This window comes from Arachis duranensis, chromosome 3, assembly GCF_000817695.3.
Source record: "Arachis duranensis cultivar V14167 chromosome 3, aradu.V14167.gnm2.J7QH, whole genome shotgun sequence".
Lineage (NCBI taxonomy): Eukaryota > Viridiplantae > Streptophyta > Magnoliopsida > Fabales > Fabaceae > Arachis > Arachis duranensis.
In genome coordinates this window covers 27183442-27208569 of record NC_029774.3, presented here as the reverse complement: position 1 = coordinate 27208569, position 25128 = coordinate 27183442, and the positions used below count along the sequence as shown (strand labels likewise).

Genomic DNA, 25128 nt, shown 5'->3' with positions numbered 1-25128 from the left:
AGCTAGGCTAAGTGAGCTTTGTGATGAGAAGTTTAGTGAAAAGTTTAGGTGATTCGTAAATGGATTAGGTTGTAATCCTATGAAATTGGTGTTTGTTATTCTCCTGAAATTATAGTGAAATTCTATTATTGTTATTATGGAGACGGAATGTAAATCACATTGCACTAAATGGCTGAACCAAGATACATAGTATTGCAAGATTTGCTTCTTTTCTCTTCTCTGCATACTGTTGCTATAAAACAAAATAGAAGTCTCACGAATTTTTTGTTTTTAAGTCACCACAAGAAATTCATTATAAGTTGTTTTAATGCATCACCTAAAATTTAGTCATAGATTCAACCCCTTTCTCTAGGCCAATCAAAACCTTTATACACCTATGGATGTTTTTTCGCATTCATACAATAGAAGTGCCCATTAATTTATACATCTAGACTAGAAAATAAAATATAAATAAGGATTGATTTTGGTCCCTAAGGTTTAGGCCAAAAATTTTATTCGTCCTCAACTTTTTTTTGCATTTAAATTTGTCCTTAAGGTTCAACTTAGTTTTAAAACCATCCTTCGGACAACTATACTCTCAATATCATTATCTCCATCAGAGAGAAGAAAAAACTCAGAGAGAAAGAAAGAAGTAGAAACTCATGCGTGCTGCTCTCAGACCCTGCCTTCAAGAAATGGATCTTCTTTTGTTCGGTTATGTTAATAGCAACCGTGTTTATAAAATATTCACCAGTGCTTTGCTGGTGTCTCTCACCCTTGGTGGTGATTGTGTTCCTTCCATCCCTGCCCTTCGTCGTCCAGACTCTTGTAGAACATGGATGATCTAACAGAAAAATCCTAATTCCCTATTATCCTTCCCTCATTTCCCTTCATCACAAACTCTAATTTCTGAACATGGATTGTTGTTTCACATTCTTGGTTCTTTGGTTTTGGTGAGAAATTGGAGGAAGAACAAAATATTTGTTGTTCTTGTTAATGTCTAATTTTTTTTGTTAATGTTTGTTTTGACAATGATGATAATAATTTTTTTGTTTCATGTTAATGATGGTTGTTTTGGTGATGAATTGCTATTTTGGTTTTGATTTATTTGAGGTTGTTATTAATGGTTGGATTTTCTTATTGGATTCATAAACAGGTGGTGATGGAGTAGTAGTGGGTGGGGTAGTGGTGGTGGTGAGAAGAGAGAATCAATAATGATGGCAGTGAGAAAAGAGAGGGGATATTTTTGTCATTTAAAAATTTAATCTATCAAAAAGGACGATTTTAAAACTACGTTGAACTTTCGGGACGATTTTGTATACAAAAAAAGGTTAAAGACGAAAAAAATTTTTGACCCAAAATTATATTTAACCCAATAAATAAAAAATAAAAATTCTTTAGACTCAAAACTTATTTGTTTGATCCAAATTCTACACTAAATATTTTAGAATTTTTTTCCATCACTTTCACACTCTAATAATCACTATTACATAATTGACTTTTACTAACATTTAAAAAATATTACCAAATCATATTAAAATGTTACCTATGTATATTAGTAACATTTTAACAAATATTAAATATACCCTATGTTACTAAAGAGTTTTATTAATATTTTTCTAAAGATTTAATAACATTTAGTAAAAATGTTACAAAAACTATTCTATAGTAATATTTTGAGAAATGTTACAATAGATATTTCTTGGTAACACTTAAAAAAAAGGTTTCAATAGATAGTTTTTGTAACACTTAAAAAAATGTTACCATAGATATTTTTTGTAACACTTAAAAAATATTACAATAGATATTTTATGTAACATTTAGAAAAATGTTACCATAGATATTTTTTGTAACACTTAGAAAAATATTACCGTAGATATTTTTTATAACACTTAAAAAATATTACAAAAAGTCTTTCTAATAACATTTTAAAAAATATTACAATAGATATTCTATAGCAATACTCTAATAAATGTTACAAAAGATTTTCTTTACTAATAACAAAAAATATTACAATAGATCTTTAGTAACATTTAAATACACAAAATATTGAATTAATTTTTTTTTCAATTACATATTCTACACCCACTTTACAAATTAAACTAAAGATATTTAAACATTAAAATTGGTATAAGAAGGCAATTTTCCAATTTCTTCAATATACTTAGATGATTAATAACTTGCCTTGAAAGTCCATCAAAACTTGAGCAACTTCTATCTCTCTATTATTCTCGAGAAATACACCACGCTGAAACACATAAATGTCCAAAAATGGCAAATGAGCATTATATTTGGATAACCATTAGTGTCGATCTCTATTATTTGTGCAATTTGAGGAAGAAAGAAAGAAAGCATTGGCAGAAAGAAATAATAACCTGCATTGGGTCCATGCTTGCAGTAGTTTTGAAGAACTTGTCAAAGAAACACCCCTCAACTAGAATACAATAAAATCAACAGAAAACAAATGAGAAAGAACAGTAGATCAATGCACAAATAATCTTATAACTAGGCAACTACTGTGTGTAAAACCCGGTTAATAAACGGCTAATTAACCCATAAATGAGAATTTATTTTAGAAAGTCCAAAATGTTATTTTTATGGCTAAATGTGATAGAAGAGATTGAGACGAGAATTTTGATACCAATTTTATAGAATTCGGACCAAGATTTGACCGAACGGGCCAAACCGGGCCAACCAGACCCAAAATGGGCCCTTGGCCCAATTAAACTAAACCAAAACCCTAGTTTTTTAGCACTTTCTCTCCTCATTTGATACACACACATGCTGAAATAGAGGCCATGGAGGGATGAACACTCTCTCAAGTTCTCTCTCTCCCTTGATCTTTAAACCACCATAACTTTTGATCTAGAGCTCTGATTGCCGCACTGTTTACAGCCACGTGTTCACCGCGGAGAGCTCTACAAAACCCATACAAGTAATCTTGAGGTAAGCTACGTTTTACTCTTCGAATTTCCAGCTTTGATTTCGAGTTTCATGAGCAAAAATATTGAGATTTTGGGCTCTTTGATGTTATCGGACCCAACTCTCTTGAAGGAGAAGGTTAATCTTGTCTCCTTGGACCTTGGGTGTGGTAAGATTCTCAACCCTAGTGTAATTTGTTGTTCTATGATGTTTGGGTATTGAGATGTTGTGTATGGGTATGATGATTGTGGCTTAGGTTGTGTATGTGTGAATATTGGAGCTTGATTGGTGATTTTAAAAAGCTTGAAAAAGGATTTGGTGGTGAAAAATCTGTTCTTGGAAGTGTTGAGGCCTTAAGAGCTTGAGAAAAAAGTGGTTTGGAAGTGCTCCGGTTGAGCTTGGGAAATTGGCTAAGGTATGGTCTCGGTTTCCCGTATCTAATATGTAATGTGGTAGGAAATACTTAGGCTAGAGGCCTAAGATAGGCATTGAATTGTTGATGTTGTTGAATGGTTAAAATATATGATGTGGTCATATATGTGATGATGATTATTGATGCCTTGATGGTATGATGTATGAGAAATATGCATGTTGTGATATATGCTTGATGATTGATTATGGTTGAATTGTGGGTGGAACCATGTTGATGGTGAGTATGATATCGATTGTGTACAATGATGATTTAATAGAATTGGTGTTGTTGAAAATTGGCATGAGGAAGAGTATATGATATGTCGATGTGTTTGAGTTTGAGCCACTTGGGTGAAGTGGGTTAAAATGATGGGATGGTGATTTTGTGAATTGTGGTAAAGTGTCAATGTGTGAGTTGAGGAGGCTTGATGTTGAATTTGATATACTTTGATTGATTTCAAATAAAAGGGATAAAATTGGCATGTTTTGATTGATTTTGAAAATAGTTGAAAATGGCTTGTTTTGAAAATGGCACTTTGTGGTTTTGTATGAAAAACATGGTTTTGGGCATACTTTGGTGGGACATAACTTGGACTACGGATCTCCGTTTTGTGCCAAATCTGTTTAGAAATGAAACTGGATTCGGTATGTCCATGCCGTTCAAAGAACGAGTGAAAAACGATTTAAAATGAGAAAGTTATGTCCGTCAAAAGATTGGGGGTTGAATTTGTGAATTATGCAGCTTTTAACTTAGAAAAATTTTAGCAGAATGACCCCCCCGCGCATAGGCACACTTGGTGCGTACGCGCCGTTCTTCTAGAAAGCGCCATCCACGCGTGCGCGTGGTGTGCGCGGGCACGCCGATGTGCTGCACCCAATGCCCAGCCATTTTCCAGAGAGTAGTGCCAAAACTGTGCCAGTTTTGTGCCTGGGGCACGAGAGCACCCACGCGTACGCGTGGCTGACGCATGCGCGTCGCTTGGCTATTTTTCAATCCACGCGTTAGCGTGCATGACGCATATGCGTCGATGAGTTTTGTGGCCATCCACGCGTGCGCGTGGAGTGCGCGTACGCATGGCCCTGTTTTCATCCCAAAGTTGATTTTTGAGTTTTAAAAGCCAAATTTCATACTTCTAAGCCTCTGATCTCCCCACTTATGTCTTAAATCATTATGATATGCCTAGCAATGAGAAAAGGGGCTAGGGAATGTGGTAACTTGCGAGTGAAGCAAGGGAAAAATGAATGATCAATGAGGATCAAAGATGATTATGTGAGATGCGGAGGATGGCGGTGGAAGTGTTTATTATGCCATGGGCCGAAAGGCCGTAATTGTTAATGAATTGGCTGGTTATGGATTTAACCGTGAGCCGGATGGCTAGATTATTGCCGTGTTACGGTGGAGCCATGCTTATGGCTAAGTATAAATGTATATTTGCTGCTGAAGGATCTTTAGTCAGTTGCCACTTATGGTTTAGCTTGTTTATAAGCTTTGATGTTTATCTGGAGGAAGTTCTAGGATTGCCTTCGGCTTTCCTCTATTATTATGTATTATATATGTGGAAGCTGTTACCATGCTGGGAACCTCTGGTTCTCACCCATGCGGATTTTGTGGTTTTCAGATGCAGGACGTGAGGCTTCTCGCTGAGGCATATTGGAGACTTCTGGATTAGCGAAGATCCTTTATTCTCGGGACTCTGTTTTGGTTTATATGTTTTGCTTAGATACTTTCATCTCCATTAAATAATACAAACTGTGATGACTCCTCCTATAGGAGATTTTGGAGAATAGGTTCTCAGTTTTGTGCCCCTTTGGGTTTTCCTTGGGGTTTCCTATTTTATTTACTTGTATATATATATGTTGCTATGCTCGGACCGGTTATCTTCGCAGCCGGATTTTGAGTCTTGATATTCCTGTTTTTGACACTCCCTTGTATATATATAATCTCGCGCTAGTTTATCCTTGTTCGTTACGTTATCGATCGGAGTGTTGCGCGTTTTGAGTTACGATTTTTGTTTACCCCTTTTTCTTAAAAAGGCTCCTAGTTATAAACCCTTTTCATACTACTATACGTACTAATTTTTTTTATTTTAGAGGTCGTAATACCTTGCCATCTCTGAATTATGACTTAAGCATAAGACTCTGTATGGTAGGGTGTTACATTATGGTATAAGAGTAGCTCGTTTCTGTAGAGCCTGAAGGATGGACTGACTATGCTTCTGTGCATTCTCTGTATGTGTGTTATGTGCTATTAGTATATCTGCTTGATATAATTGGCATAAACGTTCATGAGCATGCATTTGGGACTTTAAAGCACTAGACTTCCGATATTGAGACTGATCAACTTAATATCAATTATTTGGTGTATATAGGAACCAGATGGCGCCTCGTGGATGCGGTAGAGGTCGTGGTAGAGGTCGTACTAATGTTCGTGCGCCGGAGATTAACCCTAATGATCCGGTGAACTTTATGACGGCGTTGGAGAATATGGCTGCTGCTATGCAAGCCACTGCTGAGGCTCTTGGTCAACAGATGAACAACCATGGTAATGATGGAGGTGGAGCTCAGGGCCCGATGACACTGGCAAACTTCTTGAAGGTTAATCCACCCAAGTTCAAGGGAACTACTAGCCTGACTGAAGCCGATACATGGTTTCAGGCTATAGAGCGAGCACTGCAAGCACAAGTGGTACCTGATGGATGATGATTGGATTTTTGACGGTTTAGAATTTCACTAATGAGATCTCGTTGTAAAGTATAGTTTCTAAACCAAACAATAATCCTTTCATACAAAAGATTGTTTGTCACTAGTACAAACCCCTAAAATTTATAAACCGAAGTATTCAAACCTCGGGTCGTTCTCCCTAGGATTTACAATAAAGTGTCTTGTTATTGGTTGTAAGTTATAATTGGGGTTTTTAAGATTTTAGACAAGAAATATAAATGGCAAAGAAAATAAACTAACAACTAATAAAACTCTTGGCAAGATATGAGAACTAGAAGTCCTATCCTAGTTATCCTTCTCAATTGTGATGAGAATTGTCCATTGCTCCCACTTAGTTAACCTCTAACCATGGAGGAAAGTCAAGTGGATGAATCAATTTGATTCCTCAAGTCCTAATCAACTCCTAAAGGAAAGACTAGCTTTAGAGGCATTCAAATCAATTAGCAACTCCTAATTATCAATCAACAAAGGAATTAGATAACTCAAGAGTCACTAATTACTCTACCTAGGCCAAGAGGAACAAAACCTACACTAAAATCCAACCAAGCATTCCATCAAACACTTGGAAGGCACATAAGAAAAGCATAGTAAATTGAGAACAAGGATAGAATCTAACAACAATTATTGCTAAGAATTAACAACAACAATCAAGGAAATCATAATGATCATGAATTACCTCAAATTGCATTATTGAAAGAAAACAAAGGAACAACAATCTAGCCAAAACAAAATGAAGAATTACAATTATTAAAGCACATAACTAGAAAGAGGAGGAGGAGAAGATTAAGAATTGATAAAGGAAAAGTGAATCAAAGCATGAATTAAACCTAGATCTAAGAAAAGAGATTAACCTAAACCTAATCCTAATTCTAGAGAGAAGTGAGAGCTTCTCTCTCTAGAATCTAGTTCTAACTACTTCTAAAACTAAACTATGACTAATGGTAACTAACATCTAAAGTATCTAAAAGTATCCCATGCCTTCCCCTTAATCCTTCATCCTTTTATTCCTTTCTCCTAGCAATTGGCGCCAAAAATGGGTTCAGAAACCCTCTCAAATTGCCAGGCACGTGTTGCATTAATGAAGTCATGTGCGGTCATCGTCGCGTGCGTGCACGGTACACGTGCGCGTCCCTAGTCGATTCTGTAATGTGCGCGCGGGCGCCTTGTGCGCGTGCGCGTGCTTGGCTGACTTTGCTTCTTTGACTTTTTATGCTTCTCTCCACTTGTATGCTTCCTTCCTTGCTTCCTTTGATCCATGCCTAGCCTATTTCAATCCTGGAACTACTAGCAAACACATCAAGGCATCTTATGGAATCAAGGAGAAATTAGAATTCATCAAAATAAGGCTTAAAAAGCATGTTTTTACACTTAAGCATAAATATGGGAGAGATAACAAAACCATGCTAATTCATAGGCTAAATGTGACAAAAGGTTATCAAAACACTCTAAATTTAATACAAGATAAACCCTAAAAATGGGGTTTATCAACCTCCCCACACTTAGACCTTAGCATGTCCTCATGCTAAAATAAGAAGGAACTAAGGGGTGTGACATTTATTGAATGCAACTAAACTATATGAGTCCTATCTAAATGTAATTACCTAAATTGAATGCAAATGCTTAGCTCAAACATATCAATTTCCAAGAGAACATGTGTAAGCACAATAGTTAGGACAATAGGAGTTAAATCCAAACCACAATTGTATTGAATTATCAAAAGGAGTTCAAATTTGCAAGAATATAGATAATATGGGTGAATACATGTAATTGAACTTTTGAACCCTCACCGGATGTGTATCCGCTCTATTCACTCAAGTGTTTAAGGGTTAATTCACTCAATTCTCTTCTATTCAAGCTTTCCAAAATTTGATTTTCTTCTAACAATCAACACCTATTCAATGTATGCATACATTCATCCTGAGGTCTTTCATTTAGGTTGTAATGGGGTTAGGGTCAAGGTAGGATCATTTATGGTTAAGTGGACTAGGATTTGAATCTTTGATTAGCATAGACTTTCCCACCTAACCTACATAATGACCTATACAAATTCAAACTACTCTAACTACCCATTCTTCACTTTTTCTTACATACTCATGCATTCTTATTTGATTTATAACACCTATGCATTGATTCCTTTTTATTGACTTCACTTTGGGGCATGTTGTCCCCTTTTTATTATTTTTCTTCCTTTTTCTTTCTTTCTTTTCTTTTCTTTTGTTTTTCTCTTTTATTTCTTTTTTTCTTTTCATTTCTCTCTTTTTTTTCTTTCAAACTATACACAAGAGCATCAATGCATAAGGTCTATACATTTAATCCATACATGAATATGTTCCCATTTCCTAATTATGAAAGTGCACTACCCTTTTTATCCCATCCAATGTTCCCAAGCCTCACCAACTTCGAATAATAAGCACTCTCTCTAGCCTAGGCTAATCAAAGATCCAAACAAGGACTTTCATTGGTTTTCCGCCTTGGGCTTGTAATGTGCTAGAATGAGAATAAGTTGGTTAAGCATAGGCTCAAAATTGGCTAACAATGGGGAGTAAAAGGTAGGCTATTTGGGTAAGTAGGCTAATGAAATAATGGCCTCAATCATACAAATGCATGAATACAAGAAATAAATGGACATATAGAATCAAGCAAATCAAGGATCATAATCATAGAAAGAGAACAATTTCACACAAGAATGGAAAATAAGTGGTTTATAAAATGTAACCACTTCATTAGGCTCAAGTCTCACAAGCTTGTGTTCTTAATTCAATACATGCTTCACAAAGTATGAATTCAAGCAAGTTCACCAAAAATTTTCATTCAATCAATTGGGTTAATGCCTTATATTTAAATTTCTTGAAAAATCTCAATATTTGATTAAGCATTGTTGTGATTGAAAAATTCAAGAGTTTCCTTAGTTTACCCTTTCCTTTTCCGCTTAAAACCAATTTCTTATGCAAAAAGGGTGACTAAGTGTTTGCAATTCAAAGTATGATTTCTAATCACAACCACAAACTAAAAAGAAAGATATGCAAAAATGTATAAAGAAAAATCCAACTAAAAGTATGGAATCTATCATCTAAAACATCTAAAAATATCCAAAAGCATCAAAATATCTAAAATCCAAAATAAGCAGTAAAGGTATCCAAAGTAAACTCAAAATGCATCAAAATGTATACAAAAGATATGCAAAATAAGATAACTAGGAAAGTGGCCAAAATGTTCACCGGTCCTCTAATGGTGGTGCTACCGGTGACCTCCCCACACTTAAGATCAAGCATCGTCCTCGATGCTAAACCGGAGGATTAGTGGAAAGTACAACGGGAGGCTCTGGCTCTAACTGTGGCTGCGGGACTGGCTCTGTATGAGTCTGTGTGGTCTCTGTGGTGGCTGGGGCAGCTGGAGGTGCATCCTGCTGAGTCGGCGCCTCCGCATCCTCCTCCTGATGATCCTGCTCATCGGAGGCCGGAGAGTCGGGAAGCGGAGGTAACTCAGCACCCAGAGAAATGAGCGCCTGGTCCATCCGATCCAGTCGGCGTCTGACATGGAGTCTCTCGCGCTCTAAGAACCGAAACAGACGCTGGATCAGTAGATAAGTGGGCTCGGGTGCCGCCGGAGGAACTGTCGAGGAAGATGGGGCTGCTGTAGGGGCTGATGGTGAAGGTGTCCCCACTACTGCTCTAGCCCTGGAACGGCATCTAGCTGGGGGCCTCTCGTGCACCCAACCACCCCAAGGAATAGTAACCTCCCTGTCATCTGTATCAGGGGGTAGTGGTAGCACATCATCGTCTAGCCATGGGACCTCAGCTAGGGACGCCATACTCGTGACCAAAGTAGGAAATAGAAGTAGGCATGCGCCCGCCACATGCACTGTCGGATAAGTCGAGGGAAATAGACTTCCTTCCCCTCCATGACACACCCAATCAGCAGAAGCATCTCCATAGGGATCTCAGAGAAGTGAGTAGTAGGCAAGACATAGTGGGCAAAGATCATCTGCCAAGTCTTGGCCTCTCTGGTCAGCTGAGCAAATAGCATTTCCTTAGGCTTGGTGTTGGTCGCATCCATGACCCAAGTGGTATCAGGTAAACCAATCACGCGCCTCAGCGCCTCATAGTCAAAGGTCATGGTATGGATAGCCATCTCTGCCTGCTGATGGGCACACATGTCATCAGGAATGTGCCGACACTGTAATGCCTCCTCTATAGCAGTCTCAGTAATCATAACCTCTCTATCCCTCAACTGAACCGAATCCAAAGTGGGACGGAAGAAGTTGCAATAAAATTCCTTCACCCAAGAGATGTTAATATCCCCCAAATCTCTGTCAACAAAATCTATACCCAACTCAAGGATCCGACTAGTAATGGACCGTCGGACATCATTGGGGAGAACAAGCTTCTTCTCGGTATTTAGTTTTGTTGTCCGATACTTGGAAAGTCGAAGCTCACAGTAGAGATTGGGGAACTTAGTCGGATCGGTAGAAGGTAGCAACTGATTTTCTTTTTCTTCGTCATTTAACGGATTCTTAGCATAATTCTTGTAGATGGAGGGAATAGAGGGTGTAGAGTGTTTTCTTTTCTTGGAGGCAGTGGCTATAGCCTTTCCTTTATCCGACATCCTGAAAAATATGATAGAATATAAGCAATGAAACACTTAGCATGTAACAAAGAAGGCATGTTCAGGATATCAATTGGCTAATAACAATCATGATGTGAACTGAATTTGAAAAGAGTTGGTAAACAAGGAAGCTTAAGTGAACAAGTAAACAAGAATGCAATGTTCACTAAAGTCAACAACTCTTACTCATTAAGCAAAAAATCATCATACTTTAGAAAGAATAGTTAAAGAGGGTTAAAGGTGAGTAGAAGTTAAATGGTTAAAGAAATTAGTGAGTTAGAAAAGTGGATTAGTGGTATGACGATATTGAGGCTCAATTAAAAGAGAAGTTCTGGTTCATGGTCACCATGATTGGTGCAGATCCGGGAAGTTGAAAGGGAACGGAAATTAGCCCAAATTACAATAGAGATTAAGATGAAGACAGATTTCTAGAAAATTGGGCAGCATTCCGGCTAAAAATTGGACGTTCCCGGATAGCAAAATAGCTCACATAGCAAGAAAGCAACATCAATCAAGTATAACAACAGTGGGAAAGCATGCAGGCAACACAATTTGCACAAAATAGCAACCCAAAATCAACATACAGTACCCAAGAAAACAAACAGCAAATATGCACATACGGAACACTTATCAGGCCTAGAATCTTCTATCCAGTCCTAGCTACCTAACAGCAAATATTTCTATCTAACCTAACATACAAAGTTCCAATTCTAACTAACTACAAACAACTAACAGTAAGTAACAGAAATGAAAAATTAAAAACAAGCAGAGTTGGAGCAAGAACCTGGGAGCAGAGAAGAAAGGAATGGGAAAAGGAATTTGGGATAGGGGAAAGGGCAGCAGAGGCAGAAGCTCGCACCGCCGTGGACGGTGGCGGTGAAAATAGTGGCGGCGGTGGTTGAGGTGAGGGTGAGAGACTGAAGCGGGGTGGGCAAGTGAGAGAGAGATAAGTCGAAGAAGGGTTGGCCGTGTGGTGATGGCCGGCGGACAGAGGCTGAACGGAGGTAGAGAGAGGAAGAAGATGATGGGGGGAAAAAGAAGAGAAAGTGCGCGACTGCGCAGTGTCCTTCGCGTATTAGGGTTATCCCTTTTTTTGAATCGACGCGAGCGCGCACCCTGCGCGTCCGCGTACATTGAGGAAAATGGTGATCCACGCGTGAGCGTGCAGTGCGCTCTAGCGTGGGTTGGCAGATTATGCAACGGCGCGTGCGCGTACAGCGCGCGCACGCGTGCATGTGGTTGGGCCTGAGACTTAGGGTGGGCTTGACGCACGCCCAACTCTCGGGTCAGAAGCCTAGAGTGGCGGCAGCATGGAAGGGATGCGCGCGCGGCAAGTGCGCGTCCACGTACGTTGGTAATCTGTGATAAGGCGCGCTAGCGCGATGCGTGCGCTCGCGTCTGTTCCATCCTGGGCATATGGGCGCGCACGCGGCAGGTGCGCGTCCGCGTAAATCGAGTTGGGCTGGGGGCTTAAAGTTGGCCTAGATCCGGCTCAACTCTCTGGGGCTTGGCTCAAAAAATTGCAGCAGCAGATCGACGCGGGCGCGGCTTGTGCGCGTCCGCGTACATGTTTTTGTTCTCATGATTGGCGCGCACGCACGTAGTGCGCGTCAGCGTGGGTCAGGTTGGGCTCATGGCATAGTGTTTGCCCAAGAGAAGCCCAACTCTCTAGAATGTGGGTGGTGATGCATCCGCTCAGGGACGCGTGCGCGCGCGTCCACCCCCCTTTTTTTATCAGGAAAAGTATGCTCAAATGCTCCCCATACTGCTCACAACTCTTTATTCAATCAACCATCATACAATTCACAAAAATGCAATTTGATATTATTCATCTAAGGATCCTTGCCTCTCAATTGGTTGACAGAATTTCCAACCCTTTTCATCAAGCTTGGGCAAAGTTCTACCCAAGATATGAGTCCCCATAGTTGGTCTTCACATAACGAACCGGGATCCCATATCTTATCTTCACACCCATCCTTTAGTTGAGTTTCATGATTTTTCCGTACGGGTGGTTGACATAAGGGTGATTGACACATAGAATTCTCTTTATTCCACCAATGCTTCCTTCTAGACCCATATACGATGATTTCTGGTCCATCCTCATTCCTATACCTTAGAGTCTTGGCCTTTATGATTTTTATACCGAATTTCCAACCACTACACAACTCTCTCCTATTCCTAACTCCACAAAGAGCTCTAAGTTGACCATCATATTCAATTAAACCATATTCAAGTGAGAAAGTGAAGCTTAGGGATGAGAGTTTTACCCACTTGAATGTTGTGTTGGATGGTGATTTGGGAAGGGAGACCTCCCCACACTTAGACAATGCAAGGTCTACTTCCTTGTGCTCTTCTTTGTGTATTTCCACCTCTTTGCGAGCTTCCTCGATTTCAAGTTGTTTCCACCTCTTCACAAGCTTCTTCAATTTCAACCTTTTCCCCTTTTTCACTTGGCTTGGTGTTGTCTTCAAGAACTTTGATTTCTTGCCTAATGGGAGGTGATTCAATTTTTTATAGGAATTCATTGATGAATGAATCCATCTCTTGATCAACCTCTTCATATTCTTCAATTTCAATGTACACCATGCCAATGTTCTCTCCTTGGCAGATCTCTTTCTCATTGCTCACCAAGGGTATGGGAGGTTGTGCACACTCTTCTATAGTTTTAACTTCATGTCCAATGGGAGGGAATTCGATTGTAGATAGAAATTCATCCATAATTGAATCCATTTCTTGATAAGCTTCTTCCAAATCTCCAGCGATGACATGCCTTGGAGGTTGCGCACCCTCCTCAACATCAATATCAAGCTTTTTGGAAGAGTGCTCCATGATGCTACATTCCCATGGACTTTCAATATCTCCTAAATCTTCAACCACTTCTTCCTTTTCTTCAATGATCATAGGCTCTCCCAACTGTTCTAGCACAAAATTCGACTCCTCCTTCTTCACCGGATTTTTCAATTTCTCCTTCATGCTTTGCTCTCCTTTTGACTTTTCACATGTGTTCATGGAAGTACCTTGAGTATTCAAACATTGGTGGGCTAAAGTGTGCACCACCTTGGTCAAATTGGTCACAAACTCAAGTGTATCCCGCTTCATGGCTTCTTGTCCTTGAAGTAACAAAGTGAGAGGATCGTCTATCGGGGTTTAGGGTGAGTAAGAAGGTTCATTATTTTGGAGAGAGGGTTCATAATGGGAAGGTGGTTCTTCTTGGTAAGGTTGTGGAGATTGTATGTATTGAGGTGGTTCTTGGGAGTAATCTTGATATGGTTGTGGTGATTCTAGAGGTTCTTGCTCATAATGGCCATAAAAATATGGTATGGATGATTGGTCATATGATAGATATGGATCATAGGAAGGTGCTTGGTATGGAAAGGCTTGTGAGAATGGTTGAGGTTCACGTTGAGGATGAGATTCATAGGCATATGATGGTGGTTGTTGAGTGTCACAAAAAGAGTCATCATAGCCATTAAATTGGCATGCATTAGGATAGAAATTATATCTATAAGTATTCGGAGGTTGTTGCCAATAGGAGTGATCAATTCCTTGAGGCTCCTCCCATCTTTGTTGGTTCCATCCATAATGAATGTCATCATTGAGGTGCACATTTCCTACAACCAAATTAGAACCAAACTCATAGCCATAGGGAGAATTCATAGTGAGAGAACAAAATAAAACTAACAAAAATTAAGAAACAAACAAAAAGATAAACCTATTCACAATATTCACATATGTACAATAACCAATAACATAACACCATTGCAAATCCCCGGCAACGGCGCCATTTTGATGATTGGATTTTTGACGGTTTAGAATTTCACTAATGAGATCTCGTTGTAAAGTATAGTTTCTAAACCAAACAATAATCCTTTCATACAAAAGATTGTTTGTCACTAGTACAAACCCCTAAAATTTATAAACCGAAGTATTCAAATCTCGGGTCGTTCTCCCTAGGATTTACAATAAAGTGTCTTGTTATTGGTTGTAAGTTATAATTGGGGTTTTTAAGATTTTAGACAAGAAATATAAATGGAAAGAAAATAAACTAACAACTAATAAAACTCTTGGCAAGATATGAGAACTAGAAGTCCTATCCTAGTTATCCTTCTCAATTGTGATGAGAATTGTCCATTGCTCCCACTTAGTTAACCTCTAACCATGGAGGAAAGTCAAGTGGATGAATCAATTTGATTCCTCAAGTCCTAATCAACTCCTAAAGGAAAGACTAGCTTTAGAGGCATTCAAATCAATTAGCAACTCCTAATTATCAATCAACAAAGGAATTAGATAACTCAAGAGTCACTAATTACTCTACCGAGGCCAAGAGGAACAAAACCTACACTAAAATCCAACCAAGCATTCCATCAAACACTTGGAAGGCACATAAGAAAAGCATAGTAAATTGAGAACAAGGATAGAATCTAACAACAATTATTGCTAAGAATTAACAACAACAATCAAGGAAATCACAATGATCATGAATTACCTCAAATTGCATTATTGAAAGAAAACAAAGGAACAACAATCTAGCTAAAACAAAATGAAGAATTACAATTAGTAAAGCACATAACTAGAAAGAGGAGTAGGAGAAGATTAAGAATTGATAAAGGAAAAGTGAATCAAAGCATGAATTAAACCTAGATCTAAGAAGAGAGATTAACCTAAACCTAATCCTAATTCTAGAGAGAAGTGAGAGCTTCTCTCTCTAAAACTAACTCCAAACTAATCCTAATTATGCTATATGATTCCCTCATGCCTTCCCCTTAATCCTTAATCCTTTTATTCCTTTCTCCTAGCAATTGGCACCAAAAATGGGTTCAGAAACCCTCTCAAATCGCCAGGCACGTGTTGCATTAATGAAGTCATGTGCGGTCATCGACGCGTGCGCGCACGGTACGCGTGCGCGTCCCTGGTCGATTCTGCAATGTGCGCGCGGGCGCCTTGTGCGCGCGGGCGCCTTGTGCGCGTGCGCGTGCTTGGCTGACTTTGCTTCTTTGACTTTTTATTCTTCTCTCCACTTGTATGCTTCCTTCCTTGCTTCCTTTGATCCATGCCTAGCCTATTTCAATCCTGGAACTACTAGCAAACACATCAAGGCATCTTATGGAATCAAGGAGAAATTAGAATTCATCAAAATAAGGCTTAAAAAGCATGTTTTTACACTTAAGCATAAATATGGGAGAGATAACAAAACCATGCTAATTCATAGGCTAAATGTGACAAAAGGTTATCAAAACACTCTGAATTCAATACAAGATAAACCCTAAAAATGGGGTTTATCAACGGACAGCGTGTCGAGCTTGCTACCTATATGCTCACCAGTGAAGCATCACATTGGTGGCAAGGTATCCGACGTCTTCTGCAGCAGGGTGATGACTATATCACCTGGAATGCCTTCCAAGAGGAGTTCTATAAGAAGTACTTTCCGACTTCTGCCAGGACGGCTAAGGAACTTGAGTTACTACAGCTGAAGCAGGGTATCATGTCCGTATCTGAGTATACTGACAAGTTTGAAGAGCTGTTCAGGTTCTCTCGTATGTGTCAAGGGACTCTGGTAGAATATGAGGAATGGAAGTGTGTTAAGTATGAAGGAGGACTTCAGAGCGATATTTTCAGTTCAGTGTGACCAATAGAGATTAGGACTTTCTCCAAGTTGGTAAACAAGTATAGGGTTGCTGAAGAGTGTGTAAAGAGGGCAACCGCTGAGAAAGGAAGTCACAAAGGATCATTCCCACAAAACTGAGGGAAGAGCTTCGCACCTAGATGTCTGCCTTTCAAGCGGGGAGGTTTCTTTAGGAGACCCAACAACAACAACTCCCAAGGGAAAAGGTATGGAAAATAGCCTCAGAATGAGCAAGCTTGTACTAGGTGTGGGAGTCACCATCCGGAAACCCCGTGCAAGGCCAGATGGGGCTTGTGCTACAATTGTGGAAAGGCGGGGCATAAATCCGCCAACTGTCCAGAGAAGCAGAAACAAGGTGCTGGAAAGGCACAACAAACTGGTCGGGTGTTCACCACCTCAGCTATAGGTGCCGAGGGATCCGAGACACTCATTCGAGGTAACTGTGAAATGGCTGGTCAAACTTTAAATGCTTTCTTTGATTCGGGAGCATCGCATCATTCATTGCATTTGAGAAAGCCCATGAGTTAGGATTGAAGATTGTAACCTTAGGTTATGACCTAAAAGTGTATAATGCTACCCATGAAGCCATGGTAACCAGGCTAGGATGCCCGAGAGTTTCCTTTAGGATCGAGCAGCGCGATTTTGTTCATAATTTAGTCTGCTTGCCAATGATTGGTCTTGATCTTATCTTGGGATTGGACTGGTTATCTGAGAACCATGTTCTGCTTGATTGTTCTACAAAGTCAGTGTACTTTATGTCGGAGGATACAGAAGGGGCGGTCGTGGTGAATAATTATTACTTGAATTCGATGATGGTGAATTGTTTCGGAACCGAATGTCAGGGTATCATGTTGTTAACCGCAGGTGTTTCGGGTGATGATCAAAGGTTGAAGCAGATTCTGGTTGTGTGTGAGTTTCCGAAAGTGTTTCCCGATGACATTGATGAATTTCCACCTAACTGAAAGGTCGAGTTTGCTATTGAATTGGTGCCTGGGGCGGGACCAATCTCAAGTGCTCCTTATAGGATGTCACCGTTAGAGATGGACGAGCTAAAGTCTCAGTTAGAGGATTTGTTGGGTAAGAATTTTATACGACCAAGTGTCTCTTCATGGGGTGCGCCAGTGCTACTGGTAAAGAAGAAAGATGGGAGTATGCGGCTCTGTGTGAATTACAGGCAGCTGAACAAGGTGACAGTAAAGAATAAGTACCCATTGCCGAGAATTGATGATCTCATGGATCAGTTACAAGGAGCGGGGGTTTTTCCAAGATCGATTTGCGATCCGGTTATCACCAGATAAGGGTGAGGAGTGAGGATATCCCTAAGACCGCTTTCAGGACTCGTTATGGTCATTACGAGTACACTGTAATGTCCTTTGGGTTGACGAACGCTCCTGCGTTATTCATGGATTACATGAATAGAGTTTTCCATCCGTTTCTCGATAAATTTGTTGTTGTCTTCATTGACGACATACTAATTTATTCCAAAACTGAAGAAGAGCATGCAGAACACTTGAGAACCGTGTTGCAGATTCTAAAGGAGAAGAAACTCTATGCAAAACTGTCTAAGTGTGAGTTTTGGAAGAGTGAGGTGAAGTTTTTGGGCCACGTGGTGAGTAAAAAGGGAATAGTCGTAGATCTAACTAAGGTGGAGGCTGTGATGGATTGGAAGCAACCAGCCACCGTAACGGAGATAAGGAGTTTTCTGGACTTAGCTGGCTATTACTGAAGGTTTATCAAGGGCTTTTCACAGATAGCTTTGCCAATCACTAAGTTAACCCGCAAAGACACTCCGTTTGTTTGGACTCCTGAGTGCGAGGAGAACTTTCAGACATTGAAGAAAAAGTTGACCACTGCACCTGTGTTAGTGTTACCTAAGCCGAACGAGCCATTTGAGGTGTACTGTGATGCCTCATTGAAGGGTCTGGGGTGCATGCTGATGCAGCATCATAATGTGGTGGCGTATGCCTCACGGTAGTTGAGACCGCATGAAGTTAATTATCCTACGCACAATTTGGAGCTTGCTGCGGTCGTGTTTGCGCTAAAAGTGTAGAGGCATTACCTCTATGGGGTTAAGTTCCAAGTTTTCTCTGATCATAAGAGCTTGAAGTACCTCTTTGATCAGAAAGAGCTTAATATGAGGTAGAGGAGGTGGATGGAGTTGTTGAAGGACTACGACTTTGAGTTGCATTACCATCCAGGAAAGGCAAACATAGTAGCGGATGCGTTGAGTCGGAAGTCGCTGTATGCTGCTTGGATGACACTTCAAGAAGAAAAGTTGCTCAAGGAGTTTGAGAGCCTAAAAATTGGTGTTCAAGAAGTGTCCAGGACTCTGTGTTTGAGTCGATTACAGATCTCGAATGACTTTAAGTCCGAACTCCGGAAGGCTCATGAGGATGATGGCGCATTGTCGAAGGTGTTATTGGCCATTGAGCAAGGAAAATAGTGGAGAGTGTCGGAAGAAAAAGATGGGTTATGGAGATTCAAGGGTAGAATCATTGTGCCGGATGTTGGCACTTTGAGGCAGGATATCTTAAAGGAGGCACACAAAAGCGGATTCTCCATTCACCCGGGAAGTACTAAGATGTACCATGATTTAAAAGCGATGTTTTGGTGGCCGGGTATGAAAAATGATGTGGCGGAATATGTTTCAAGGTGCTTAACTTGTCAAAAGGTAAAGATTGAACATCAAAGACCTGCCGGGATGTTGCAACCTCTAGAGATTCCACAATGAAAGTGGGAAAGTATTGCAATGGACTTTGTGTCAGGATTGCCAAGGACTAGGGCTGGTTTTGATGCTATCTGGGTGATTGTGGACCGACTGACGAAGTCAGCTCACTTTTTACCCATTCGTATGACTTACACCCTTGAGGAGCTAGCACGGTTATACATAAAGGAGATTGTGAGACTTCATGGTGTACCTGCTACTATAATCTCTGATAGAGATCCTCGTTTCACTTCAAGGTTTTGGGGTGCATTTCAGAAAGCTTTTGGAACCCGACTAAGCTTGAGCACGGCTTACCATCCTCAAACAGATGGTCAATTCGAGAGGACGATCCAAACATTAGAGGATATGTTGAGAGCTTGTGTTTTGGACCAACCGGCGAGTTGGAATCGATATATGCCATTAGTGGAGTTTGCATACAATAATAGTTGCCATGCGAGCATCGGAATGGCTTCGTATGAGGCCTTGTATGGGAGGAAATGTCAATCTCCACTATGTTGGTATGAAGTTGGAGAGAAAGGCTTGTTGGGGCCGAAAATGATAGCTGAGACCACTGAACAAGTCAAGAAAATCCAAGATAGGATGCTTACGGCGCAGAGTCGTCAAAAGAGTTACGCCGATCAGAGGCGAAAGCCCTTAGAATTTGAGGAAGGAGACCATGTCTTCCTTAAGGTTACTCCGACCACGGGAGTAGGTAGGGCGATTAAAGCAAAGAAGTTGAATCCTCAATACATTGGTCCATTTCAAATCCTGGAGAGGGTTGGACCTGTGGCGTATCGGATGGCTCTACCACCTCATCTTTCAAACCTGCACGACGTGTTTCACGTGTCGCAGCTTCGGAAGTACACTCCTGATGCTAGCCATGTGTTAGAACCAGAATCGGTTCAGTTAAGAGATGATCTGACGCTTCCAATGGCTCCGGTCAGAATTGATGATACTAGTATCAAACGGTTGCATAGAAAAGAGGTTTCATTAGTCAAAGTGGCATGGAGTCGAGGCGGTGTTGAGGAACACACTTGGGAACTTGAGTCAGAGATGCAAATGGATTATCCGCTCTTATTCTCAGGTAATTGCATTTGAATTTTGTATGCAAAATTCCCAATTAGGTGGGTAGAATGTAAAATCCGGTTAATTAACGGCTAATTAACCCATAAATGAGAATTTATTTTAGAAAGCCCCAAATGTGATTTTTATGGCTAAATGTGATAGAGGAGATTGAGACGAGAATTTTGATACCAATTTTATAGAATTCGGACCAAGATTGGACCGAACGGGCCAAACCGGGCCAACCGGACCCAAAGTAGGCCCTTGGCCCAATTAAACTAAACCAAAACCCTAGTTTTCAGCACTCTCTCTCCTCATTTGATACACACACACACTGAAATGGAGGCCATGGAGGGAAGAACACTCTCTCAAGTTCTCTGTCTCCCTTGATCTTCAAACCACCATAACTTTTGATCTAGAGCTCCGATTGCCGCACCGTTTATAGCCACGCATTCATCGCGGAGAGCTCTACAAAACCCATACAAGTAATCTTGAGGTAAGCCACGTTTTGCTCTTCGAATTTCCAGCTTTGATTTCGAGTTTCATGAGCAAAAATATTGAGATTTTGGGCTCTTTGATGTTATAGGACCCAACTCTCTTGAAGAAGAAGGTTAATCTTGTATCTTTGGATCTTGGGTATGGTAAGATTCTCAACCCTAGTGTAATTTGTTGTTCTATGATGTTTGGGTATTGAGTTGTTGTGTATGGGTATGATGATTGTGGCTTACGTTGTGTATGTGTGAATATTGGAGCTTGATTGGTGATTTTGAAAAGCTTGAAAAAGGATTTGGTGGTAAAAAATCTGTTCTTGGAAGTGTTGAGGCCTTGAGAGCTTGAGAAAAAAGTGGTTTGGAAGTGATCCGGTTGAGCTTGGGAAATCGGCTAAGGTATGGTCTCAGTTTCACGTATCTAATATGTAATGTGGTAGGAAATACTTAGGCTAGAGGCCCTAAGATAGGCATTGAATTGTTGATGTTGTTGAATGGTTGAAATATATGATGTGGTCATATATGTGATGATGATTACTGATGCCTTGATAGTATGATGTATGAGAAATATGCATGTTGTGATATATGCTTGATGATTGATTATGGTTGAATTGTGGGTGGAACCATGTTGATGGGGAGTATCATATTGATTGTGTACAATGATGATTTAATGGAATTGGTGTTGTTGAAAAGTGGCATGAGGAAGAGTATATGATATGTTAATGTGTTTGAGTTTGAGCCACTTGGGTGAAGTGGTTTAAAATGATGGGATGGTGATTTTGTGAATTGTGGTAAAGTGTCAATGTGTGAGTTGAGGAGGCTTGATGTTGAATTTGATATATTTTGATTGATTTCAAAGAAAAGGGATGAAATTGGCATGTTTTGATTGATTTTGAAAAGAGTTGAAAATGGCTTGTTTTGAAAATGGCACTTTGTGGTTTTGTATGAAAAATATGGTTTTGGGCATACTTTGGTGGGACATAACTTGAACTACGGATCTCCGTTTTGTGCCAAATCTATTTAAAAATGAAATTGGATCTGGGATGTCCATGCCGTTCAAAGAACGGGTAAAAAACAATTTAAAATGAGAAAGTTTTGTCCGTCGGAAGATTGGGGGTTGAATATGTGAATTCTGTAGCTTTTAACTTAGAAAAATTTTAGCAAAATGACCCCTGCGCGTAAGCGCACTTGGCGCGTACACAGCGTTCTTCTAGAAAGCTCCATCCACGCGTGCGCGTGGTGTGCACGGGCGCACCGATGTGCTGCACCCAATGCCCAGCCATTTTCCAGAGAGTTGTGCCAGAACTGTGCCAGTTTTGTGCCTGGGGCACAAGAGCACCCACGCGTACGCGTGGCTGACGCGTGCGCGTCGCTTGGCTATTTTTCAATCCACGCGTTAGCATGCATGACGCATACACATCGATGAGTTTTGTGGCCATCCACGCGTGCGCGTGGTGTGCGCGTACGCGTGGCCCTGTTTTCATCCCAAAGTTGATTTTTGAGTTTTAAAAACCAAATTTCATACTTTTAAGCCTTCGATCTCACCACTTATGTCTTAAATCATTATGATATACCTAGCAATGAGAAAAGGGGCTAGGGAATGTGGTAACTTGCGAGTGAAGCAAGGGAAAAATGAATGATCAATGAGGATCAAAGATGATTATGTGAGATGCGGAGGATGGCGGTGGAATAAATGCATATATGCTGCTGAATGAATTGTGAATGCTACACTTCCACTGTTAGAGATGAGAGTTTCCCTGGGAGGAAGCAGTGGCTAGCCACCACGTGCTCCAGGTTGAGACTCGAAGCTCTTTTGACCCTATGTTGTCAGGGTGGCCGGGCACTGTGAAATCCCCGGATGAGCTCACCCCCGTAAATATTCACCAGTGAGGGTGATGGATTTGGATCATGATTATGATCAAGTTTATATTGAGTATAACTTGAGTTGGGGAGACACAACAGAGGGACAGTCCAATGGTTAGCTACCAAGACTTGTCGGGTTGGCTCTATAACCGACAGATGATATCATCAGCCAATAGGGACAGGCATTCATCATATGCATACTATGTGAATTGTTTGAGACTGCTTAATTGACTGCATATTACTTGCTAATTGTCTAAATGCCTTATCTGTTCCTATTTGTATATCTCTTGTTTGAAATAACTGTGTTTGCTATATTATACTTCTGCTGGTGGTTGGGAGGTCTGAAGGGTTTGGAAAGGGAAGATATAGTTAGACTGAAGGATCTTTAGTCAGTTGCCACTTATGGTTTAGCTTGTTTATAAGCTTTGATGTTTATCTGGAGGAAGTTCTAGGATTGCCTTCGACTTTCCTCTATTATTATGTATTATATATGTGGAAGTTGTTACCATGCTGGGAACCTCTGGTTCTCACCCATGTGGATTTTGTGGTTTTCAGATGCAGGACATGAGGCTTCTCGCTGAGGCATACTGGAGACTTCTGGATTAGCGAAGATCCTTTGTTCTCGGGACTCTGTTTTGGTTTATATGTTTTGCTTAGATACTTTCATCTCCATTAAATAATACAAATTGTGATGACTCCTCCTATAGGAGATTTTGGAGAATAGGTTCTCAGTTTTGTGCCCCTTTGGGTTTTCCTTGGGGTTTCCTATTTTATTTACTTGTATATATATATGTTGCTATGCTCGGACCGGTTATCTTCGCAGCCGGATTTTGAGTCTTGATATTCCTGTTTTTGACACTCCCTTGTATATATATATATATAATCTCGCGCTGGTTTATCCTTGTTCGTTACGTTATCGATCGGAGTGTTGCGCGTTTTGAGTTACGATTTTTGTTTACCCCTTTTTCTTAAAAAGGCTCCTAGTTATAAACCCTTTTCATACTACTATACGTACTATTTTTTTATTTTAGAGGTCGTAATACCTTGACATCTCTGAATTATGACTTAAGCATAAGACTCTGTATGGTAGGGTGTTACACTGTGAATGAAGTAAGCTTACCAAGCTTGATCTCAGAAGTTATGTTCCCAAGAGCATGAAGAAGTCCTATTGTACCACAAGCATTACCCACAGTTTGTTTCATAAAGTACACTTTATTGCTATTTTCCTACACCGGAACAGCAGCTACATAATCAGTGACCTAATATATCATACATTTACATTCTAACCAATATTCAGATTCTTTGGTTCCATTATCCAATTTTACGAAAAGAAATTCTCAAAGAATAGAAGGAAAAAGGAATAATCATACCAGGAGATATGTCCACTTACCCTTTTTTCATTTTCCTGTTGCAACCTCTCTTCTTTGGTATGATAAAATCAGAAGCAGCAAAAATGAACAATATTATAGTATATAATCCCTTTTTTTAACTTAATGGCATAGAATTCAGCTCAAATAATTTTTTTTTTGAAAAAAAAAGTGAACCTTAGAGGTGAGTGGATAAAGGAAAAAGACGGCAAGAACAGGGCTTGGAACCATTTGAAGAAGGTCATCGTCTAAGCCATAAACATCACAGGATTCAGCTTCGTCTGGTGGAAGCCCAAGACTCCATAGGAACTGAAATTCATGCAATTAACTCCAACTTTTTCTTCTTTTGAAGAAGAAACACACACACAGAGAGAGAGAGAGAGAGAGAGAGAGAGAGAGAGAGAGAGAGAGAACAGATTAGCTGAGGTAACCTGATTGATCAGGTCAGGATTAGCTTCAAGAGGAAGCCACCTCTTGGTAGAGGGTCTTTCATCCAAGGTAGCCATTTCTTGCTTTCCTCTCTTGTAGCAGCTCTAATTCTATGTCAAGAACTATACGTGAAAGAACAAAAATAATTTTATATCTTTAAACAATAGACTTCTATAAGAATCTGTAACTTGCTCAACAATTATGAATCATTTTCAAATATATTTCATGCCACCAGGCTAAAGTAATTTACAGTTATATCATGCATGATACTAGTTCAGAAACAGACTTGTCCAAGAGTTATAAGAAGGAGTCTTCCGGTGGGAGGTCCAGGCCGGCTGTCGCCTAGAGTACGAGATGAGAATGCACTGCTATATATCAGTTTCCATCTTCCTTGTAATTTATCGAGGTCAGCTGAGAGATCAACTAGTCCTTCGGCAGCTTCGAGTTCCTTAGCCACAGCATCCGCCTTTCTTAAATCATCCTCATTTGCAGCAAGACCTCTATTCAGCTCAGAAACAACACTCTGCATAATAATTCCGCAAGTATCAAAAGCCAAATCCTAGAACAAACATAAACTAAACAAAAAGCAGCAGTGATCATGATAATAACCATAACTCCAGTATTTTGCAAAAGGGAACAAATCAAGATTCTTACAATTCAATAAAATAATTATTAGTAAAGGGGATTGAGAGGAGTATGAAATTACCTAGAAGGAAGAAAATCATAGAGTTGACATATCTCTAAGAGACTCTTCTCCCATTGGTTGATTATCTAAGATGCATGTATCAATTGTTGTCCCAGGTATATCATCCCTAATCCAATTAACATCATCTTCAACACTTGTAGATTGATAAAACATAGAACTTGTTATTTGAGGACCATCCTTGAACTTTTCCATGTCATCATTATCTAAGTCACCGTATATATCAAACAAATCCCTTGGAATGGTGTTGG

General features: G+C 40.0%; 1 protein-coding gene across 1 annotated transcript; it reads right to left on the bottom strand.

Annotated features, from left to right (window-relative positions):
• Positions 1-2143: 2143 nt before the first annotated feature.
• On the bottom strand, positions 2144-24251 carry LOC110278474 (ubiquitin carboxyl-terminal hydrolase 3-like). Its single transcript, XM_021136735.2, has 6 exons — positions 24177-24251; positions 23923-24054; positions 23769-23807; positions 23499-23604; positions 2355-2413; positions 2144-2227 (listed from the first exon to the last, which is right to left on the bottom strand). The coding sequence occupies exons 1-6, from the start codon at positions 24249-24251 to the stop codon at positions 2144-2146; spliced, it is 495 nt and encodes a 164-aa protein (XP_020992394.1).
• Positions 24252-25128: the final 877 nt, after the last annotated feature.

Bases quoted from the DNA above. Each gene is read 5' to 3' on its own strand.
- LOC110278474 (XM_021136735.2), bottom strand. From the start codon at position 24,251: ATGGCTACCTTGGATGAAAGACCCTCTACCAAGAGGTGGCTTCCTCTT. The intron at 24,055-24,176 runs GTTACCTCAGCT...CATGAATTTCAG, and splicing joins ATCCTGACCTGATCAATCAG to TTCCTATGGAGTCTTGGGCT. The intron at 23,808-23,922 runs GTTCACTTTTTT...TGATTTTATCAT, and splicing joins TTTATCCACTCACCTCTAAG to ACCAAAGAAGAGAGGTTGCA.